Genomic DNA, 22,967 nt, shown 5'->3' with positions numbered 1-22,967 from the left:
CCAAGTGGAGCAAAGTGGCACTTGTGATGTAGGTGATGAAATTCCTCCTCAAGCCATAAGAAGAATGGGAGTTGGTTTTATCCTACCCATTGAGGAACCCCTTGTGGCCGAAGGAGAAGGATAATGCTCCACTCAAGTGAGCCATCACCAACCCAAGGCCCGCACGCTTCCGAAGAACAAAGTGAAGGCCCTCAACCTCATGAACAAGACCAAGGGCAAGATCAATCCCAAGACGGCGTTGAATCACTGAGTGACGCCCAAGGTCAAGTTCTCTCCTCCGAGCAAGTTCAAGATCAAGAGCAACCTCAAGATCAAGAAAAAGCTCATGACGGCGCTCAAGATGATCAAGTGACCGCTCCTCAACTCACCCCCGAGGAGGAATTGGAGTGTCGTGCCGCCAAGATTGCATCCAAGCTCTCCACCAAGGGTCATCTCATGAAGAATGTGCTTGGAAGCATTCAAAAGGGGGTAAGCACTCGTAGACAATTGGCAAACTATTGTGAACATCACGCGTTTGTCTCTTGTGTTGAACCCCAAAAGGTCTATGAGGCGCTCGAAGATCCGGATTGGCTCAATGCCATGCATGAAGAACTCAACAACTTCGAGTACAACAAGGTGTGGAGATTGGTGCCAAGGCCAATGGGGAACCACAATGTCATTGGAACCAAGTGGATATTCAAGAGCAAGCAAGATGCTCATGGGACAATAGTTCGCAACAAGGCAAGATTGGTAGCACAAGGCTACTCCCAAGTCGAGGGTATCGACTACGGTGAAACCTTTGCTCCCGTTGCTCGCCTTGAATCCATTCGCTTGTTGATTGCTTATGCTTCTCATCATAACTTTAAGTTGCAACAAATTGATGTGAAGAGTTCTTTTCTTAATGGTCCTATTAATGAGTTGGTATATGTCAAAGAACCCCCCGGGTTCGAGGATCCCTACTTCCCCGATCATGTGTATCAACTCGATAAGGCACTCTGTGGCCTTAAACAAGCCCCACGTGCGTGGTATGACCACCTTACCGAGTTGTTGCAAGATCGTGGATTTGAAGTTGGGAAAATCGACCCCACTCTTTTTACTAAGAAGGTCAAAGGGGAGTTGTTTGTGTGCCAACTATATGTTGATGATATTATCTTTGGTTCCCCTAACAAAGCTTTCAATGAGGAATTTGCCGCTCTCATGACCTCTAAGTTCAAGATGTCTTTGATGGGAGAGTTGAAGTTCTTCCTTGGATTCGAAGTCAAACAAAGAAGAGAAGGAACCTTCATAAACCAAGCCAAATACACTCAAGACATGCTAAAGAGATTCAAGCTAAGTGATGTCAAGCCGGCTTCCACTCCAATGCCCACCAAGTGCCAACTTGACACTGATCCCAATGGTAAAGCGGTGGATCAAAAGGTATATCGCTCCATGATTGGCTCCTTGCTTTACCTTTGTGCATCTAGACCGGATATCATGTTGAGTGTGGGAATTTGTGCACGGTTTCAAGCCGCACCTAAGGAAAGCCACTTTGTGGCGGTCAAGCGAATCTTTTGATATTTGGCTCATACCCCAAACTTTGGCTTATGGTACCCAGGAGGAGCAAACTTCAAGCTTGTAGGTTATTCGGACTCGGATTGGGCGGGAGACAAAGTGGATAGGAAGTCCACTTCCGGAGGTTGCTCTTTGGTAAGTTGGTCTTCTAAGAAGCAAAGTTGTGTGTCTCTCTCGTCCACCGAAGCGGAGTATGTGGCGGCCGGTAGTTGTTGTGCACAACTTCTATGGATGAGGCAAACTTTAAAGGATTATGGTGTCATTTGTGACAAAGTGCCTCTTTGGTGTGACAATGAAAGTGCCATCAAGATTTCTCTCAACCCGATGCAACACTTCAAGACGAAGCATATTGAGATTCGGTATCACTTCATCCGAGATCACATTAGGCGAGGGGAGATCGAGCTCAACTACGTCAACACTCATGATAACCTTGCAGATATTTTCATGAAGCCCTTGGATGAAGCAAGATTTCGCGAGTTAAGGCATGAGCTAAATATCATTGATTCGAGCAATGTTGCTTGAACCCTTGCACACCCCACCATACTCAACTTGTTATCTTGTTTAGGTGTAGGCATGGACACAGGGGGAGTATTGTTCTCTCAATGAACTCTTCCTCCCCCATTATGCATAAATTGATCAATTCTTTCACATTAGCCATTGTTGATGGTACTTGTGATTCAAATACGAGTTTTTGGTCATGGGCCCAAGGATAATTCTTCGCGGTGCCATGCCCTCTTAACTCAAACATAGGTGGCTCCAGCCACCGCCCTTGAGCTTAGGTGTTGTTCCTTGTTGCGTGTTTCCTTTTGCCTCGCTCTTTTAGGTCTCCTGGATGTTTGAATTCTCTAAAGAGTGGTTTTTCTTGTTTGCTTCTTGCACTCTTGAGAGTCTTCTTCATCATATTACAGTGTCTTCTTTCCATCCTAAGCCTCCTCATCCCAAGCCATCTTTTCTAAATGTACACAAGTTTGATCTCCTTTTGTGCTTGGGCTGTTGCAACCTGGCGGTACAACCGGTGGTCAGACCGGTTCTACCGGTCTTCCCTTCTGTTGTATAGTCCCAGCGGTACTTCAGGTCCTGCACGAGCTGTTCTACCGCTCCTGCCTTGAAGGAAATATGCCCTAGAGGCAATAATAAAGTTATTATTTATTTCCTTATATCATGATAAATGTTTATTATTCATGCTAGAATTGTATTAACTGGAAACATGATACATGTGTAAATACATAGACAAACATAATGTCACTAGTATGCCTCTACTTGACTAGCTCGTTAATCGAAGATGGTTGAGTTTCCTAGCCATAGACATGAGTTGTCATTTGATTAACGGGATCACATCATTAGGAGAATGATGTGATTGACTTGACCCATTCCGTTAGCTTAGCACTTGATCGTTTAGTATGTTGCTATTGCTTTCTTCATGACTTATACATGTTCCTATGACTATGAGATTATGCAACTCCCGTTTACCGGAGGAACACTTTGTGTGCTACCAAACGTCACAACGTAACTGGGTGATTATAAAGGTGCTCTACAGGTGTCTCCGGAGGTACTTGTTGGGTTGGCGTATTTCGAGATTAGATTTGTCACTTCGATTGTCGGAGAGGTATCTCTGGGCCCACTCGGTAATGCACATCACTATAAGCCTTGCAAGCATTGTAACTAATGAGTTAGTTACGAGATTATGTGTTACGGAACAAGTAAAGAGACTTGCCGGTAACGAGATTGAACTAGGTATTGAGATACCGACGATCGAATCTCGGGCAAGTAACATACCGATGACAAAGGGAACAAACGTATGTTGTTATGCGGTTTGACTGATAAAGATCTTCGTAGAATATGTGGGAGCCAATATGAGCATCCAGGTTCCGCTATTGGTTATTGACCGGAGACGTGTCTCGGTCATGTCTACATAGTTCTCGAACCCGTAGGGTCCGCACGCTTAAAGTTGGATGACGATTATATTATGAGTTTTGTGTTTTGATGTACCGAAGGTAGTTCGGAGTCCCGGATGTGATCATGGACATGACGAGGAGTCTCGAAATGGTCGAGATGTTAAGATTGATATATTGGAATGTTATATTCGGACACCGGATGAGTTCCGGGGGTTACCGGATAAAAACTGGAGAACCGGGAGGTTACCGGAACCTCCCGGGGGGTTATTGGGCCTCATGGGCCCAAGTGGTGGAAGAGGAGAGGCGGCCAGCTAGGGGCGCTCGGCCCCCCTAGCCCAAACCAAATTGGACTAGGGGGTCGGGCCCCCTTTCCTTCTTCTTCTTCTCCCCTTCCTTCCCCTCTCCTACTTGGACTAGGAAAGAGGGGGGAATCCTACTTGGAGTAGGATTGCCCCCCTTGGGCGTGCCTCCTCCCCTTGGCCGGCCCTTTCCTCCCCCCTTTATATACGGAGGAGGGGGGCACCTCTAGACACAACAATTGATCTCTTGATCTCTTAGCCGTGTGCGGTGCCCCCTCCACCATAATCCACCTCGATCATATCGTAGCGGTGCTTAGGCGAAGTCCTACGTCGGTGGCAACATCATAACCGTTACCATGCCGTCGTGCTGACGGAACTCTCCCTCAAAGCTCGGCTGGATCGGAGTTCGAGGGACGTCATCGAGTTGAACGTGTGCAGAACTCGGAGGTGCCGTATGTTCGGTACTTGATCGGTCGGATCGTGAAGACGTACGACTACATCAACCACGTTGTGCTAACGCTTCTGCTTTCGGTCTATGAGGGTACGTGGAGACACTCTCCCCTCTCGTTGCTATGCATCACCATGATCTTGCGTGTGCGTAGGAAACTTTTTGAAATTACTACGTTCCCCTACAGTGGTATCAGAGCCAGGTTTTATGCGTAGATGTTATATGCACGAGTAGAACACAAGTAGGTTGTGGGCGATACAAGTCATACTGCTTACCAGCATGTCACACACTGGTTCGGCGGTATTGTTGGATGAACCGACCCGGACCGACATTACGCGTACGCTTACGCGAGACTGGTTCTATCGACGTGCTTTGCACACAGGTGGCTGGCGGGTGTCTGTTTCTCCAACTTTAGTTGAACCGAGTGTGGCTACGCTCGGTCCTTGAGAAGGTTAAAACAGCACTAACTTGACGAACTATCGTTGTGGTTTTGATGCGTAGGTAAGAACGGTTCTTGCTCAGCCCGTAGCAGCCACGTAAAACTTGCAACAACAAAGTAGAGGGCGTCTAACTTGTTTTTGCAGGGCATGTTGTGATGTGATATGGTCAAGGCATGATGCTATATTTTATTGTATGAGATGATCGTGTTTTGTAACCGAGTTATCGGCAACTGGCAGGAACCATATGGTTGTCGCTTTATTGTATGCAATGCAATCGCCCTGTAATTGCTTTACTTTATCACTAAGCGGTAGCGATAGTCATAGAAGCAATAGTTGGCGAGATGACAACAATGCTACGATGGAGATCAAGGTGTCGCGCCGGTGACGATGGTGATCATGACGGTGCTTCAGAGATGGAGATCACAAGCACAAGATGATGATGGCCATATCCTATCACTTATATTGATTGCATGTGATGTTTATCTTTTATGCATCTTATTTTGCTTTGATTGACGGTAGCATTATAAGATGATCTCTCACTAAATTTCAAGATAAAAGTGTTCTCCCTGAGTATGCACCGTTGCCAAAGTTCGTCGTGCCGAGACACCACGTGATGATCGGGTGTGATAAGCTCTACGTTCATCTACAACGGGTGCAAGCAAGTTTTGCACACGCAGAATACTCAGGTTAAACTTGACGATCCTAGCATATGCAGATATGGCCTCGGAACACTGAGACCGAAAGGTCGAGCGTGAATCATATAGTAGATATGATCAACATAGTGATGTTCACCATTGAAAACTACTCCATCTCACGTGATGATCGGACATGGTTTAGTTGATTTGGATCACGTGATCACTTAGATGATTAGAGGGATGTCTATCTAAGTGGGAGTTCTTAAGTAATATGATTAATTGAACTTTAATTTATCATGAACTTAGTCCTAGTAGTATTAGCATATCTATGTTGTAGATCAATAGCTCGCGTTGTTGCTTCCCTATGTTTTATATATGTTCCTAAGAGAAAACTAAGTTGAAAGATGATAGTAGCAATGATGCGGACTGGGTCCGTGATCTGAGGTTTATCCTCATTGCTGCACAGAAGAATTATGTCCTTGATGCACCGCTAGGTGACAAACCTATTGCACGAGCAGATGCAGATGTTATGAACGTTTGGTAGCTCAATATGATGACTACTTGACAGTTTAGTGCACCATGCTTAACGGCTTAGAATCGGGACTTCAAAGACGTTTTGTATGTCATGGACCATATGAGATGTTCCAGGAGTTGAAGTTAATATTTCAAGCAAATACCCGAGTTGAGAGATATGAAGTCTCCAACAAGTTCTATAGCTAAAAGATGGAGGAGAATAGCTCAAGAAGTGAGCATGTGCTCAGATTGTCTGGGTACTACAATCACTTGGAACAAACCAATTACCAAATCCACCTATCATTGCCGGCATAACCTAAGCATGTGCTCAGATTGTCTGGGTACTACAATCACTTGAATCAAGTGGGAGTTAATCTTCCAGATAAAATAGTGATTGACAGAATTCTCTAGTCACCATCACCAAGTTAGTATAACTTCGTGATGAACTATAGTATGCAAGGATGACAAAAACGATTCCCGAGCTTTTCATGATGATGAAATCGATGAAGGTAGAAATCAAGAAAGAGCATCAAATGTTGATGGTTGACAAGACCACTAGTTTCAAGGAAAAGGGCAAAGGGAAGAAGGGGAACTTCAAGAAGAACGGCAAGCAAGTTGCTGCTCAAGTGAAGAAGCCCAAGTCTGGACCTAAGCCTGAGACTAAGTGCTTCTACTACAAAGGGACTGGTCACTGGAAGCAGAACTGCCCCTAGTATTTGGCGGATAAGAAGGATGGCAAAGTGAACAAAGGTATATTTGATATACATGTTATTGATGTGTACTTTACTAGTGTTTATAGCAACCCCTCAGTATTTGATACTAGTTGAGTTGCTAAGAGTAGTAACTCGAAACGGGAGTTGCAGAATGAACAGAAACTAGTTAAGGGCGAGGTGACGATGTGTGTTGGAAGTAGTTCCAAGATTGATATGATCATCATCGCACACTCCCTATACTTTCGGGATTAGTGTTGAGCCTAAATAAGTGTTATTTGGTGTTTGCGTTGAGCATGAGTATGATTTGATCATGTTTATTGCAATACGGTTATTCATTTAAGTTAGAGAACAATTGTTGTTCTGTTTACATGAATAAAACCTTCTATGGTCATACACACCAACGAAAATGGTTTATTGGATCTAGATCGTAGTAATACATATATTCATAATATTGAAGCCAAAAGATGCAAAGTTAATAATGATAGTGCAACTTATTTGTGGCACTGTCGTTTAGGTCTTGGTGTAAAGCGCATGAATAAACTCCATGCTGATGGGATTTTGGAATCACTTGATGCTTGCGAACCATGCCTTATGGGCAAGATGACTAAAACTCCGTTCTCCGGAACAATGGAGCAAGCAACTTACTTATTGGAAATAATACATACTGATGTATGCGATCCGATGAGTGTTGAGGCTTGCGGCGGGTATCATTATTTTCTGACCTTCACAGATGATTTGAGCAGATATGGGTATATCTACTTGGTGAAACATAAGTCTGAAACATTTGAAAAGTTCATATAATTTCAGAGTGAAGTGAAAAATCATCGTAACAAGAAAATAAAGTTTCTACGATCTGATTGTGGAGTAGAATATTTGAGTTACGAGTTTGGTCTTCATTTGAAACAATGCGGAATAGTTTCGCAACTCACGCCACCTGGAACACCACAGCGTAATGGTGTGTCCGAACATCGTAACCGTACTTTATTAGATATGGTGCAATCTATGATGTCTCTTACCGATTTACCACTATTGTTTTGGGGTTATACATTAGGGACAACTGCATTCACGTTAAAAAGGGGCACCATCTAAATCCGTTGAGACGACACCGTACGAACTATGGTTTAGCATGAAACCTAAGCTGTCGTTTCTTAAAGTTTGGGCTTGCGATGCTTATGTGAAAAAGTTTCATCCTGATAAGCTCAAACCCAAATCGAAGAAATGCGTCTTCATAGGATACCCAAAAGTAACTATTGGGTACACCTTCTATCACAGATCCAAAGGCAAGATATCCGTTGCTAAGAATGGATCCTTTCTAGAGAAGGAGTTTCTCTCAAAAGAAGTGAGTGGGAGGAAAGTAGAACTTGATAAGGTAATTGTACCTTCTCCCGAATTGGAAAGTAGTTCATCACAGAAATCAGTTCCAGTGATGCCTACACGAATTAATGATGAAGTTAATGATGATGATCATGAAACTTCAGATCAAGTTTCTACCGAACCTCGTAGGTCAACCAGAGTAAGATCCGCACCAGAGTGGTACGGTAATCCTGTTCTGGAAGTCATGTTACTAGACCATGACGAACCTGTGAACTATGAGGAAGCGATGATGAGCCCAGATTCCGCGAAATGGTTTGAGGCCATGAAATCTGAGATAGGATCCATGTATGAGAACAAAGTATGGACTTTGGTTGACTTGCCCGATGATCGGCAAGCCATAGAAAATAAATGGATCTTCAAGAGGAAGACGGATGCTGATAGTAGTGTTACTATCTATAAAGCTAGACTTGTCGAAAAAGGTTTTTGACAGAGTTCAAGGTGTTGACTACAATGAGATTTTCTCACTCGTATCGATGCTTAAAGTCTGTCCGAATCATGCTAGCAATTGCCGCATTTTATGAAATCTGGCAAATGGATAACAAAACTGCAATCCTTAATGGACTTATTAAAGAAGAGTTGTATATGATGCAACCAGAAGGTTTTGTCAATCCTAACGGTGCTAACAAAATGTGCAAGCTCCAGCGATCCATCCGTGGACTGGTGCAAGCATCTCGGAGTTGGAATATACGCTTTGATGAGTTGATTAAAGCATATAGTTTTATACAGACTTGCGGTGAAGCCTGTATTTACAAGAAAGTGAGTGGGAGCACTAAAGCCTTTCTGATAAGTATATGTAAATGACATATTGTTGATCAGAAATGATGTAGAATTTTCTGGAAAGCATAAAGGAGTATTTGAAAGGAGTTCTTCAAAGAAAGACCTCGGTGAAGCTGCTTACATGTTGAGCATCAAGATCTATAGAGATAGATCAAGATGCTTGATAAGATTTTCAATGAGTATTTACCTTGACAAGATTTTGAATTAGTTCAAAATGGAACAGTCAAAGAAAGAGTTCTTGCCTGTGTTGCAAGGTGTGAAGTTGAGTAAGACTCAAAGCCCGACCACGGCAGAAGATAGAAAGAGAATGAAAGTCATTCCCTATGCCTCAGCCATAGGTTCTATAAAGTATGCTATGTTGTGTACCAGATCTATTGTACACCCTACACTGAGTTTGGCAAGGGAGTACAATAGTGATCCAGGAGTAGATCACTGGACAGCGGTCAAAATTATCCTTAGTGGAATAAGGATATGTTTCTCGATTATGGAGGTGACAAAAGGTTCGTCGTAAAGAGTTACGTCGATGCAAGCTTTGACACTGATCCAGATGACTCTAAGTCTCAATCTGGATGCATATTGAAAGTGGGAGCAATTAGCTAGAGTAGCTCCGTGCAGAGCATTGTTGACATAGAAATTTGCAAAATACATACGGATCTGAATGTGGCAGACCCGTTGACTAAACTTCTCTCACAAGCAAAACATGATCACACCTTAGTACTCTTTGGGTGTTAATCACATAGCGATGTGAACTAGATTATTGATTCTAGTAAACCCTTTGGGTGTTGGTCACATGACGATGTGAACTATGGGTGTTAATCACATGGTGATGTGAACTATTGGTGTTAAATCACATGGCGATGTGAACTAGATTATTGAATCTAGTGCAAGTGGGAGACTGAAGGAAATATGCCCTAGAGGCAATAATAAAGTTATTGTTTATTTCCTTATATCATGATAAATGTTTATTATTCATGCTAGAATTGTATTAACTGGAAACATGATACATGTGTGAATACATAGACAAACATAATGTCACTAGTATGCCTCTACTTGACTAGCTCGTTAATCGAAGATGGTTGAGTTTCCTAGCCATAGACATGAGTTGTCATTTGATTAACGGGATCACATCATTAGGAGAATGATGTGATTGACTTGACCCATTCCGTTAGCTTAGCACTTGATCGTTTAGTATGTTGCTATTGCTTTCTTCATGACTTATACATGTTCCTATGACTATGAGATTATGCAACTCCCGTTTACCGGAGGAACACTTTGTGTGCTACCAAATGTCACAACGTAACTGGGTGATTATAAAGGTGCTCTACAGGTGTCTCCGAAGGTACTTGTTGGGTTGGCGTATTTCGAGATTAGGATTTGCCACTCCGATTGTTGGAGAGGTATCTCTGGGCCCACTCGGTAATGCACATCACTATAAGCCTTGCAAGCATTGTAACTAATGAGTTAGTTACGGGATGATGTGTTACGGAACGAGTAAAGAGACTTGCCGGTAACGAGATTGAACTAGGTATTGAGATACCGACGATCGAATCTCGGGCAAGTAACATACTGATGACAAAGGGAACAAACGTATGTTGTTATGCGGTTTGACCGATAAAGATCTTCGTAGAATATGTGGGAGCCAATATGAGCATCCAGGTTCCGCTATTGGTTATTGACTGGAGACGTGTCTCGGTCATGTCTACATAGTTCTCGAACCCGTAGGGTCCGCACGCTTAAAGTTCGATGACGATTATATTATGAGTTTTGTGTTTTGATGTACCGAAGGTAGTTCAGAGTCCCGGATGTGATCACGGACATGACGAGGAGTCTCGAAATGGCCGAGACGTTAAGATTGATATATTGGAATGTTATATTCGGACACCGGATGAGTTCCGGGGGTTATCGGATAAAAACCGGAGAACCGGGAGGTTACCGGAACCTCCCGGGGGGTTATTGGGCCTCATGGGCCCAAGTGGTTGAAGAGGAGAGGCGGCCAGCTAGGGGCGTGCGCCCCCCCCTAGCCCAAACCGAATTGGACTAGGGGGCCGTCCCCCCTTTCCTTCTTCTTCTTCTCCCCTTCCTTCCCCTCTCCTACTTGGACTAGGAAAGAGGGAGGAATCCTACTTGGAGTAGGATTGCCCCCCTTGGGCGCGGCTCCTCCTCCCCCCTTTATATACGGAGGAGGGGGGCACCCCTAGACACAACAATTGATCTCTTGATCTCTTAGCCGTGTGCGGTGCCCCCCTCCACCATAATCCACCTCGATCATATCGTAGCGGTGCTTAGGCGAAGCCCTGCGTCGGTAGCAACATCATAACCGTCACCACGCCGTCGTGCTGACGGAACTCTCCCTCAAAGCTCGGCTGGATCGGAGTTCGAGGGACGTCATCGAGTTGAACGTGTGCAAAACTCGGAGGTGCCGTACGTTCGGTACTTGATCGGTCGGATCGTGAAGACGTATGACTACATCAACCGCGTTGTGCTAACGCTTTCGCTTTCGGTCTATGAGGGTACATGGACACACTCTCCCCTCTCATTGCTATGCATCACCATGATCTTGCGTGTGCGTAGGAATTTTTTTGAAATTACTACGTTCCCCTACATGCCTGTACCAGTATCTCTGGCCGGTACTACTGGTGCTTAGCCGCGGTACTATCGCTGCTTCTGGAGCGGAAGTACTGCTCTCAACTACCGGGTAGCTACAGGACCGGTACTACCGCTCCTTGGAGCGGTACTACCAGCTGACATCTGGGGCTTATATAAGGGGAGCGGGCAGAAGGGGTTTTCTTTTCCCCTTCGTGCTCGTCCCTCCTCTTATCCATAGCCGCCGGTTGCTTCGTCCTTCGCCCCGGAGCGCCCTCAGGCCCTCCGGATCCGTCGGCCCCTCATCGGATCCGCTCTGTGGAGGCCGCCTCTTCTTCGATCTACTTCCATGGATACCGGTAATGCCATGTTCTTCTCTTTCTTAGGGTTCCTCTTGTTGAATCCATCTCTAGGGCATTGCTTGTATTCCCCCATTTTGGCCAAATGGTTGGTAGGAGAGATCCGTATAGCCTCCTTCTGTTTCCTGTGTGTATGTAGAGGTAGGAATATTGCATATATATTCGAGAAAGGGGGGTTCCAGTTCTTCCACTCGGCAGCTTCGCTCTCAGCGGTACTACCGCTCCTTGCGAGCGGTACTACCGCTCGAGCGGTTCTACCGGTGGAACAACCGGAACAACCGGTTTCTCTGAACCTATATGCATTGTTTCTCTTCTACCTACTTACATGAGACATATCCCTCTAATCTTGTGTACATTCCTCTCATCTTTGCTGGGGTTTCTATGTGCTCTCTGTGTGTGTCTGCAGGTGGCTCTAGTTCCCGTGCTGCTCGGAAGCCTCAAAATACCAAGAAGAGGGCCCGTAGGGGCAAACCTGCGGATGACAATGAGGACTCTCATGAGGTGGTGATTCCTACCAAGGCCACACGTCGGGAGAAGTCTGCTGCTGCCAAGCAACGTGTTGCGGTGCCAATGCACAAATGGAAGATGACGGACTGGCAAAAGTTTCGTTTCCAGGATCCCTACACTGTTGCACCGAATTCCCGTTGGAACAACCCTTAGTTCCGGAATGAGTTACAGATGAGGATTGTGTCAGAAGTTTTCGAGCATCACAAGAACAAGTTCACATGGATGTGATCCATTGACATCGACCATTGGAGGAACAACCCTGATTACTTTGGAGAAGCTCTGGCGATCTGTGAAGAGTTTGATTTGATCAAGCTCATGACTGTGAATTGTGATTTCGATGTGCAGCTCGTCCATCAGTTCTATGCTACAGTCCACTTCGGCTCTGATGAGGAACACCACCTCTCCTTTATGTGCCGTGATGAGTTCTTTCATGTCTCGTGGAGAGCTTTCTGCAATGCTCTTGGTTATGATGATACGGGGATTGAGGGTCAAGGTGGCATCCGTCCTCACGACCATGCTCACCCCATGGACAAGGTGAAGCTTGCCCCTCTATACATCCCTGGACATGGCATTGTGGGCAAGTCCAATGATCTTCTGCCAGTCTATGACATTATGCATCGTGTGTTCCGTTGTGTGCTGCTTCCCAAGGTTGGGAATCAAGATGATATCTATGGGTATCCGGTGGATTTGCTTGTGGCCATGAAGACCAAGAGAGGATGCGGTGCCACGTTTGATGTCTCCAAGTGTCTATGGGAGGAGATGTACAACATGGTGTTGTACCGCAAGGTACCAATATATGCTCCTTTTGTGATGCAGTTTCTAAGCACCGTTTGGGCAATCCGTAGGCCAGGAGAGCCTCTCACCACCCCTGCCAACCTCATGGAGCATGAGGTCAAGGAGCTAAGGAAAAAGAAGCATAAGACCCCTCGCTTTGCTTCAGGCAATCAGGAGGATGTGTTTGCTACCTCGGATGACGAGGACCTTGAGCTAGAGCCTGGGTCCAGCCCTCGTGGGTTGAGAAGCTGACTTCCAAGATCAAGAAGACCTTTTGCCTACAGACTCACATTCAGAAGAAGCTCTGCAAGGTCCATGTTGCTGAGAAGATGGCGCGTCGCAGGCAGATTCAGTTGATGAGGCACCTCAATGTGCCAGATGTGAAGAGTGGCTCCGAGAAGACCATCACTCCTAAAGATACACGATGCTTGGAGAACTGTCAGTGGTCTGACGAAGCATCTGCTTCTTCCTCTGTCCGTGTTCCTGAGGCAGCTACTGCGAGGTCTGAGGAGTCTAAGGAGGCTGAGGACCCTGGCGATGATGCTGATGATGACGCTTCTGACAGCTCTACGGCTACTGGCGAGGAGATCTACTGAGCCCCAGGACGCTAGCTTCGCTCTTTTCTTTTTTGGTGTCTCGATGCCAAAGGGGGAGAGAGCTCCATTAGGTCACGGGAGTTGCATGGGTGGTTTATTTGCAGTTGGTCTTTCTAGTTTATTTGCTTGCTCTTTCTAGTGCCCTGTGGACTTAGTCTATGTTGTGATCTCGTGCATGGTGTAAGACATGCGTCGTTCTATTTATCTATGCACTCTTCTTTCAGTAGAGTTTATATTGTGTTGTTGGTGTCCTTTTCCTTCTCTCTTCTGCTTTATGTTTATTGCGGTTGTTTTGCTGTCTCCGGTTGGTCTATAAGATCCAGGGGGAGCATTGTCCCTATTGTGCGCACTTTGCATTCCACTCAGGGGGAGCCCCTCCTTTATTTTCTAGAACTCCTGGACTAATCGTGTGGTTGTCATCATCCACCAAAAAGGGGGAGATTGTAAGGGCATCTTTTGCCTTAGGGTTTTGGTGATGATGACAACACAGGTGTACTAATCGTGCGCCATAGTTTTCTCAGGTACACATTGTGTTGCGCAAGACGGTTAGGTTTTCCCTCTATGCGGAAAAGATCGAAGACGGAGTTTTTGACATTTTTATTTCCTTTGGTCGTAGGATATCCGTACTATTAAGAGGGAATCCACATCGGAAGGTATTGGGTGAATCCTTCACGTACACATTCTCTGCACCCACCATATACCCTCCGTTCGAGGAGAGAGAGGTTCCCCATCCTCTGTTCTGTGCAGTTATGCTCATGGCGGTTGTACCGCTTCATTGAGCGGTTATACCGCTGGCCGATAGTTCTGGTCCTACCACCGCTCCTAGTACCGCTCAGGGGTGACTCCCTTCTGTACCGGGTACGGTGGTAGACCGGTGGTGGAATGGTAGTTCCGGTTTTTCTTGATAAACCGGTACTACCGGTGTTCAGGGCGGTAGTACCGCCTCGGACCCCACCGCCCAGGAACTGCTGGCCCAGCGGTAGTTCCGGTCCAACCTCCGTCCAACTACCGGCCTGAGGGGTTTACTTTCTGTATGTGGCCCGGTAGTTGAGCGGTAGTTCCGGTTTTGTTCCGATAAACCGGTACTACTGGGTGCGCCACCGGAAGTACCGCTCCTATGCGTTTCAGCACATAACAGTTGGATCTTGGGGGGCCTATTTAAGGAGGTGCTTCTCCTACCTCCCACCCACCTCTTGCCTCTCTCTCCTCCATTATTGCCATTAAAGCTCTCTTGCCCGATCTCTCTCTCTAGCCACTCAAACTCGTTGATTTGCTAGGGATTGAAGGAGGAGACCTAGATCTACACTTCCACCAAAGGATATTTGATTCCCCCATACTTTCTTATGTGGATTTTGTTACTCTTGGGTGCTTGGGTGCCCTAGACGGAAGAGGTCACTTCGGAGCCACATTCCATTGTGGTGAAGCTCCAGGGTTTCGTTGGGAGCCTCCAATTAAGTTGTGGAGAGAGCCCCAACCTTGTTTGTAAAGGTCCGGTTGCCGCCTTCAAGGGAATCAATAGTGGAATCACGGCGTCTCGCATTGTGTGAGGGCGTGAGGAGAATACGGTGGCCCTAGTGGCTTCTTGGGGAGCACTGTGCCTCCACACCGCTCCAATGGAGACGTACTTCCCTTTAAAAGGAAGGAACTTCGGTAACACATCCTCGTCTTCACCGGCTCCACTCTTGGTTATCTCGTCCCTTTACTTGTGCAAGCTTATTTGTGTTATATCCCTTGCTTGTTTGTGTGCTTGTTGTTGTTGTTGCATCATATAGGTTGTCCACCTAGTTGCATATCTAGACAACCTACTTTGATGCAAAGTTTAAATTGGTAAAGAAAAAGCTAAAAATTGTTAGTTGCCTATTCACCCCCCTCTAGTCAACTATATCGATCATTTCAGAGAGGAAAGGGAAGCTCCCTCCACGTTTGATCTTACAAGGTTATTTACATGTGGCACAAAGACCACTCCACTGATCTAGCTAACTATGGTCAACTGCTTACCACTATCCCACGGTGCCAGACCAGCGAAGAACTCCTCAACTTACCCTCGTAGAAGTCCTGCCTGCTTCCACGCTCGGGCCTCGCCGCTGATGCGCTGCAGCACCTGTTGTGTAGATGGTGTCGCTCCGTCGAAGACCACGGCGTTGTGACGCGTCCAAAGTTCCCTCAGGACAAGGATGCAAATTGCCCTTACCATCTTCCAGTGCTGTCCGGTTTCTTCTTGCCTGATGCACCACTCGGGTGACGTCTCATCCGGTATGGGCGCTCTGCCCGGCTGCCCCATCACAATGCAGACCCTCCCCAAATCTTCCTTGGAAATACGCATTCAATCATGATGTGGGTCATGGTCTCGTCCTCCTGGTCACACAGTGGGCGCGTGCTCTGATGAGGAAGCCCCACCCGTGCTAGTATGTCAAAGGTCCAGCATCTGTTCTTAATAGCCAGCCATGCAAAGAAATGGCGCTGCAGATGGGCTCTCGACTTGCAGGTGAATGCCGCTGTAGGCATGACCATGAGCCCTGAGAATTTGGTCGCGTAAACGGATCTAGCGGGGAACATGCCATCCTTCTCCCACGCCCATCGAATTGAGTCATGCCTATCAGTTTGAATGTGGGCCTCGTCCACTCGTCGCCGCATGTCCAGGAATTGATGAAGCATGGTGGCGGTGAGATCGGGCCCAATGTCAGCTGCCCAAGTATGATTCAATAGGCCGTGACTTTATTCCTGAGAAAATTGATCGTCTATAAAAATAGGGTTGCTCATTGTCTAGCTAATCATAGCCGTTCTGATATTAGACTGTATTTCCAAGCTAGTATTTTTTTAGGGAATCTGAGCTAGTATTATTAGTTGACCGTAATCCTGTTTCCATGAAACAAAACTCACTTTACCCCGAAAAAGATATTACCGCTGATTCATAAAAAGTGTCGCAGTTTTGAATTAATCCCACAATTTAAAATTGTTACGTTTATTTTAGATCGGAGGGAGTACTAGCAAATAAGAGAGAGAGTATGAATCAATTCCTAGACATTTTTCGTAATTACGTGCTACCGCGCGCGTGCATTTCTCAACTGGTCACACTGCCCACCCGAACACATGCACAGCGGAGCCGCAACACACGCACGCACCCGATTGACCCGAACACCGAGCGCAAACCCTCCATTACAAGCACCGCAGCCGTGCATCGAGGATCGCACGGCGAGGATTCTCCTGGGGTTAAAACCCTAAAACTAAAAGAGGGCTCGCACCGAGCAACCCATCCTCCCGTCCCGACCCCTATCCGTTCCCCCACTCCTGGTCTCTCTCCCGCTCCTATCCTCTCCTCCCCCCCTCGCGCCGCCGCCGGCGCCGACGCCGCGGCTTCCGCTCCTCCCCCAGCCAAGGTGAGCTGCTCCCGGCTACCGCTAGCGGCAATACAATATCTCAGCATCAAGCATCGGCGCGGTTCTGTTTGCTCTAGGAGCGATTGGATCTGTACTTTTTGCTGACTTAGGTAGGTTCACGCGCCTTCGCGAGATTCGGCTCGCGCGATGCGGCCCGAGCGGTTGGACTGGTTTCGTTGATGGGCTTGCGATCGAATCTGGAAGCGGCGCTTGCGCTGTGTTCTGTGTAGGACGTATGCTACTTGGTAATGATTTCATTTACGGAAGGTATTTGCGGTGTCATATGAGAGGTGGGCTTTGCTTGGTCCCGGTCTCGTCGTGGGCAGAGCTTTATTAGTATGTTTATTTTTTTTGGAGTCTAATCACAGAAATGGGCGGATAGGTTTACATTCGATGATTATTACTACTACCTCCGTCCCATAATATAAGAGCGCTTTTTACACTACACTAGTGTCAAGAACACTCTTATATTATGGGGCGGAGGGAGTAGCTTTTATATCGTTATCATGACAAATATCAGAGCTGTGGGCAATTTGTTCCAGCACAGTCGGCTGTAGTGTCAAGCCATTTAGTTAGTAGTAGTATCTTTGATTAGTGGCTCCGCAGACATGAGCCAGAAGCGACTAACATTGGTCTGGTTTTGCCATGTCAGCTGTATTTGTATGGGTGATTAGTTAGGAAGCATTAGTTACTTGTTTGAACCTGATGTGGTCGAGGTTATTCCCTGTCTATATGCAGTTGCATCCAGTCATGTTAGTTATTGAGCTTCATGTTTTCTGTTCTTATGCGGACCTCTTCTCTGTTATTGTTTGTGAATGTATCTTGTCTTCGGTGTTACTTGTTAGGTTAGCCTGTCTCTTGCATAACTGAAAGAAACATGTAGTGATCTTATTTGTCTCTCATGCAGATGAATGTTGAAAAGCTCAAGAAGATGGCAGGTGCCGTGCGCACCGGGGGGAAGGGTAGCATGCGCAGGTGCTTCTTCTTTTCATAGATGCATCTAAGATGATACGATGCACTTTTAACTATTTTGCTGTATGTTGGCATATAAGTTTGTTGTGCTTAAACATGTGCATTTTGGTATGTATGTGGAAACAGTGCTAACCATGTTATTATTATTATTGTGTCATGTTAAGATTGATTAATATGTCATGTATGCGTATGATATCTGTGCCAGTGGGATGCTAGTGAATTTGGAATCCTATCGTCATGTTAAATATGGTCCCTATGTTGGTGTAGGAAGAAGAAGGCTGTACACAAGACCACGACTACAGATGACAAAAGGCTCCAGAGTACCCTGAAAAGAGTAGGAGTCAACACCATCCCTGGTATCGAAGAGGTCAACATCTTTAAGGATGATGTGGTTATTCAGTTTCTGAATCCTAAAGGTGGTACCCCTTGACAATAAACTCAGTTCTACAGGATTAGTTTTCCACTTCCTTACATCTGTTTCTTGGTTTCCTTGCAGTGCAAGCTTCGATTGGTGCTAATACATGGGTGGTCAGTGGAACTCCACAGACAAAGAGTATGCTTCTTCCATTAACATGTCTTTGATGTTGTTTGCCCTTGGTCATTTTACTTCATTTATGTTCTTGTACCCACTTGCAAATTGGCAGCTATTTTGTATGTTGTACACATGTCTGTTGTCCATTGTAATAGTTGAATGCTCTCTGTAAAGTATAGTTTCTTTTCTGATGCTTGTGTGACAGACTGACAGTATTTTTATTCTAACTTTTCCTAATCTTGACAGAACTGCAAGATCTGCTGCCATCAATTATCAATCAACTTGGTATGTCTCTATCCAGTGTTCATAAATACATATCCAGTTCAAAGTTTACAGTGAAGTAATATTTCACCAATAGTACAAAACTAGTGAGTGGTGCCCCCTTACCTTTTTTAACCTTTCCTTGTATTCAGGTCCTGACAACTTGGACAACCTGCGGAGGCTCGCAGAGCAATTCCAAAAGCAGGTCCCTGGTGGTGCTGCTGGCATCGAGGCTGGTACCAGTGCAGGAGCTGCTCAGGCTGACGACGACGATGATGTTCCTGAGCTTGTCCCTGGAGAGACATTTGAAGAGGCCGCTGAAGACAAAAAGGCAGAGTCGTGATTTTGATGCATGTTTACTGTTGTGAAGGGTTATAAGTTAAGCGGCGCCATTAGAGACCACCTCCCCTTTCAAGAATTCTGACCTACCTTATTTGTGCCAGTGGACCGGTTTTGTAATGTACGCGAGTTTCGTCTGATATGTTGGTGGAATTTTGCATCAAATTACATGCCTCTTTTGGTTGCCCTCATTCTCAAATCGTGTCTTTAAATGTTTCGCTCCCAGCCTATGTACCTCCATCATAACTGTGCTATTGTTTTGTCCATGGATCTGTGATTTGATCACTACAGGTAATCTGAGCTTATCAGCACTGTAAAATCGCATTGATGCTGGTACCAATGGTTAGACTATTTGGTTCCATGACTGTGATACACGAGCGACATGTCTTTTTTATATAATCTTACGGCATACTTTGATCAACACTGATATGTAGGAGTGGAACATGGCAGGGGATAATCCAAAATATCTGATATTCGTATTTGAGAAAATGTCTATTTGTATCTTTTTTTTGCATGGAATGTCTATTATTTGCGGAAAAGCTCTTTCACGAGCGAGGGTAGCAACGAGCGATACAAATACAAATATGACACGAGATTGTGACTTAAATATTAATATGGAAGTTGATATATCTGTATCTGAATAAAGTTCCATGAACTAATTAAGGAGTTCTAACCAAACATGCCAATTATCCAACATAAAAGCCTAATAAATCGTCAAAAGTTACTTTTTATAAGGTAAAACTTAGGAATTAATACGCACTATAGTAGTGGTTATTCGTAAACCTGTCTATTATTAACTTATTTTTTGTTGCATTTTAATTATTTTGTACTATCATATAGCTATTGACTTATTTTCTTTAACTAATATGTGATGTAATCCGTTTCGAATCTGACTAAACATCTGGTATGTATATTTGAGTAACATCTGATCCTCATCCGCATTCGGTAACATCCATATTCGCATTCATATTTGTTTTGAAAATATGAAAACCAAAGAGGTAAGAGCATCTATAGATGAGCACCCTAACCCCCCCCCCCTCAAACACTCGGATGGACGGCCCATTCACTAACCGGTACAAAACCCGACCCAGACGGGCGCCTCAAATGGGCCTCAAACGCCCGGGCTGACCGACACCCCTCATATCCAACCCAATTGTAGGGTGAATATGGGGATGCTCGGGCGCGTCCGCCACGTCGAACCCGACAGGCCCATCCCCACCATAAATTGTACCAAATCCACCAAACCCTTCCCCCTCCTCCCGCCTCCGTCCACCCTTTCCCGCATCCAAGCCCTCGCCATCCGTCACCCTTGCTCCCCATCCTCGCCGCCGATCCCGATCCGCCTCCCTAGATGTCGTCCAGCCCGTCCCTGATAGCCGCGGCCGAGGCTGCGTCTGCCTCGTCTATCGACGTCCCGTCCTCGGCTTCGTCGTGCAAGCGGAGAACATCACCCAGAGGGATCAGCGATGGAGGTAGTGAGAGAGGGAAGCGGCGGCGTCGCAGGGAGGGAATGCGGACATCGACGAGCAGCTATCCCCTACGCCCCGCCGCGCCCAGAACCCCGCACCCCGTCCATCCAGCCGTCGACAAGGATTGCATCGTCAGACCAGGTTGGGACAGAGGAGGATCCGACGGCCGGTTGGGGCATTCTGGAGAGCTTTCTGCCCATGCATATGTCACCGATGGACGTCTATCAGTCACCGCAGCTCATTCTGGCGCGGAGAAGCACATGCACCCGCGGTGCCCAGCTGCCCATGACCTGTTCGACGAAATGACACAACAAGACTCTGTATGTTCTTGTTGCTCCTGTCCAATCAACTTTACATATTCCATGTTTAATGTTTTGTATAGACCGCTAGTTCATTTCGAACATGATCCATGCTTGGAAACCATGATCATTTTGGAGTTTATCATGTCAAACATGATCAATGATAATCAAGATCCGACCCAAATGCACTACGAGTTGGGGGATCCAACTTGCTCTTCATTTGAAGTTGGAACAACATCAAATCCCAATCCGAGCAAGAAGAAAAAGAAGCCAAAGAGAGCAGCGGAGCATGCTGCAAGGAGAAGAAAGAGGCGACGATCAAATGGGAGCTCAAGAAGACCAAGACATTTGAAGAGATTGAGCTTGAGAAGGAGAGGTTGCAAATCGCACGAGACGCGGAGATGTAAAGATAATGTTGGCAGACGAAAGCCTCTTCGATGAGCATGCAAAGAAGTGGCTTGTGGGAATGAAGGAGATCAACGACCATAGGGACTACGAGGCAGCAAGGGCGGCTATGGTAGCAGCGAAGCATGCCACAAGGATGCAGGCGGAGCAAGAGGCAAGGATGGCCGCGGAGCAGGCGGCATGGATGGCGTCCGATGAGTGATCCGGCTAGCCAACGAGTGACCCGTCAAGTTTGGACATTGATTTCATTTTGGCATGTCCAGATTGTTGAACTATAATTTGTTTTGCTTTGTCGTTTTTTTGTTTTGAACTGTTCAATTGGAATGATTTGTATCGTATGATCGACGTGCATGGATTGTATGGATTTGATGATGCAATGGAGGTGTGTGCATGTGCAACAGCCCAAGTGAGGGGCCCCGACGCTATATACGAACGCCCAGGCGCGCCCACGGGCGTACAGGGTGGCGGATTTGCCAAGGCTGGCTGTACATGCTCTAAGAGCAATATCCTACCTTTGTTATGTGCCAATTGACACGTTATGACGCGTGGGTAGATACTACACTTCTACTTATTGCATATACAACTGTTTACATTGTCTAAAATTGTGTGCACATGCTATGGGTTCACATTGTTACCTTGTTTTCATAGGTGTATCATTCATTATTGTCCATGATATTCAGGTGCTTGACCATGTCTTTGAAGATATGATCCAAGTACATGGAAATAGACCACACAACGAGGGAAAAAAAGGTGGGGAAATCTCTTGATCACAATCACCATGATATTTTATCTTACAAGTTGAGATCATTCATCATGAACCTGAAAACCTCAGATAAAGATACTGTGAATCAGCAGCGGCACACGTCCATATAACAAAACAAAGAGGTGATTTCACCAATTGGCGTGTTGATGTCGAAGACACGTCCAAATTGAATTGAACCGTTCTTGCGCGCACGCATGCAACGGATGCCCGTGACCGTGAGACTGGTCAGGACCCGGGAGCGTGCCATCTTTCTTCTGTCTTGGTATCAATTGAAATGGTCTTGAATTCGCTTCTAAGCTTCAACAACTCTTGGCTTACAAGCAAGGAGGGTTCGACGATGGAGCTGGCTTTGGACACCGGTCGGTGTCATCAGGTCCAGGAGGGGAGCATGCGTGTTGCCGTTGACTCCGCATGGAAAGACATTTTTTTCTTGTTGCCTTGAGGATTTTCCCGAATGGATAGTTCATGAGGCTACCTGGTTGCATTTCATTTTTGCAAAAGTATGTTCATCGATGGGTAGATGCACTCTTGAAAGAGTCAGCTTTCAGCAGCATGCATTTAAACATGGAACCAAATGGGAACGTAACTGGACGTGGTCGCATTTGTTTATCCGCTTATTAGTTTGTGTTGGAAGGATAGTTGATTCAGATTAGTAGTGGCACGTCCATACTCTTTACACCCACTGCACATATAATACTCCGACGACCGTAGTAGACGACGAGCTCTGACGACGGGCGATGCTCATGCTCCCTTGAGGCCGCGCGCTGCTGCCCATGATGCATTTGGCCGCGTCCGGGTCTCCGATGAACCCGATACAGATGCAGATGCCGGCTCGTCCGTCGCGTGAAAACGACCGGGAGCTCATTTGGATTTCCACGATTTCATCGATGCTTCGCCGAGTGGAAGAAAATCCGTCACTTTGGCAGGCTCCTTTCGCAGTACGCTATTCAGGTCCACAGGCACAGCCACAGACGGCTCACTTGACCCGTCCCGTCTGCCCCACAAAAGGTCAACTCGAGTGGCGTTGCAGCGGTGATGCCATATGAGATCTCTCGGTCGCGAGAAAACGGAAAAAACCCGGCCCGATCCCAGCGTGCACGACGGCCG

General features: G+C 46.2%; 1 protein-coding gene across 2 annotated transcripts; it reads left to right on the top strand.

Moving 5' to 3' along the window:
• Window positions 1-16,592: 16,592 nt before the first annotated feature.
• Window positions 16,593-19,115, top strand: LOC123181105 (basic transcription factor 3). 2 transcript variants are annotated; one of them, XM_044593330.1, is made up of 6 exons: window positions 16,593-16,820; window positions 17,728-17,795; window positions 18,060-18,208; window positions 18,289-18,345; window positions 18,571-18,609; window positions 18,738-19,115. In XM_044593330.1, the coding sequence occupies exons 2-6, from the start codon at window positions 17,728-17,730 to the stop codon at window positions 18,926-18,928; spliced, it is 504 nt and encodes a 167-aa protein (XP_044449265.1). In that variant the 5' UTR covers window positions 16,593-16,820; the 3' UTR covers window positions 18,929-19,115. The 2 variants fall into 2 exon arrangements, with proteins under 2 accessions (XP_044449265.1, XP_044449266.1); XM_044593331.1 differs by lacking the exon at window positions 16,593-16,820 and adding an exon at window positions 16,912-16,930.
• The last annotated feature ends 3,852 nt before the right edge of the window (window positions 19,116-22,967 follow it).

The sequence above is a fragment of the Triticum aestivum genome, chromosome 1D, assembly GCF_018294505.1.
Source record: "Triticum aestivum cultivar Chinese Spring chromosome 1D, IWGSC CS RefSeq v2.1, whole genome shotgun sequence".
NCBI classification, from domain to species: domain Eukaryota; kingdom Viridiplantae; phylum Streptophyta; class Magnoliopsida; order Poales; family Poaceae; genus Triticum; species Triticum aestivum.
Note: the sequence above shows the minus strand (reverse complement) of the source record. Positions and strands in the feature narration are given on the sequence as shown.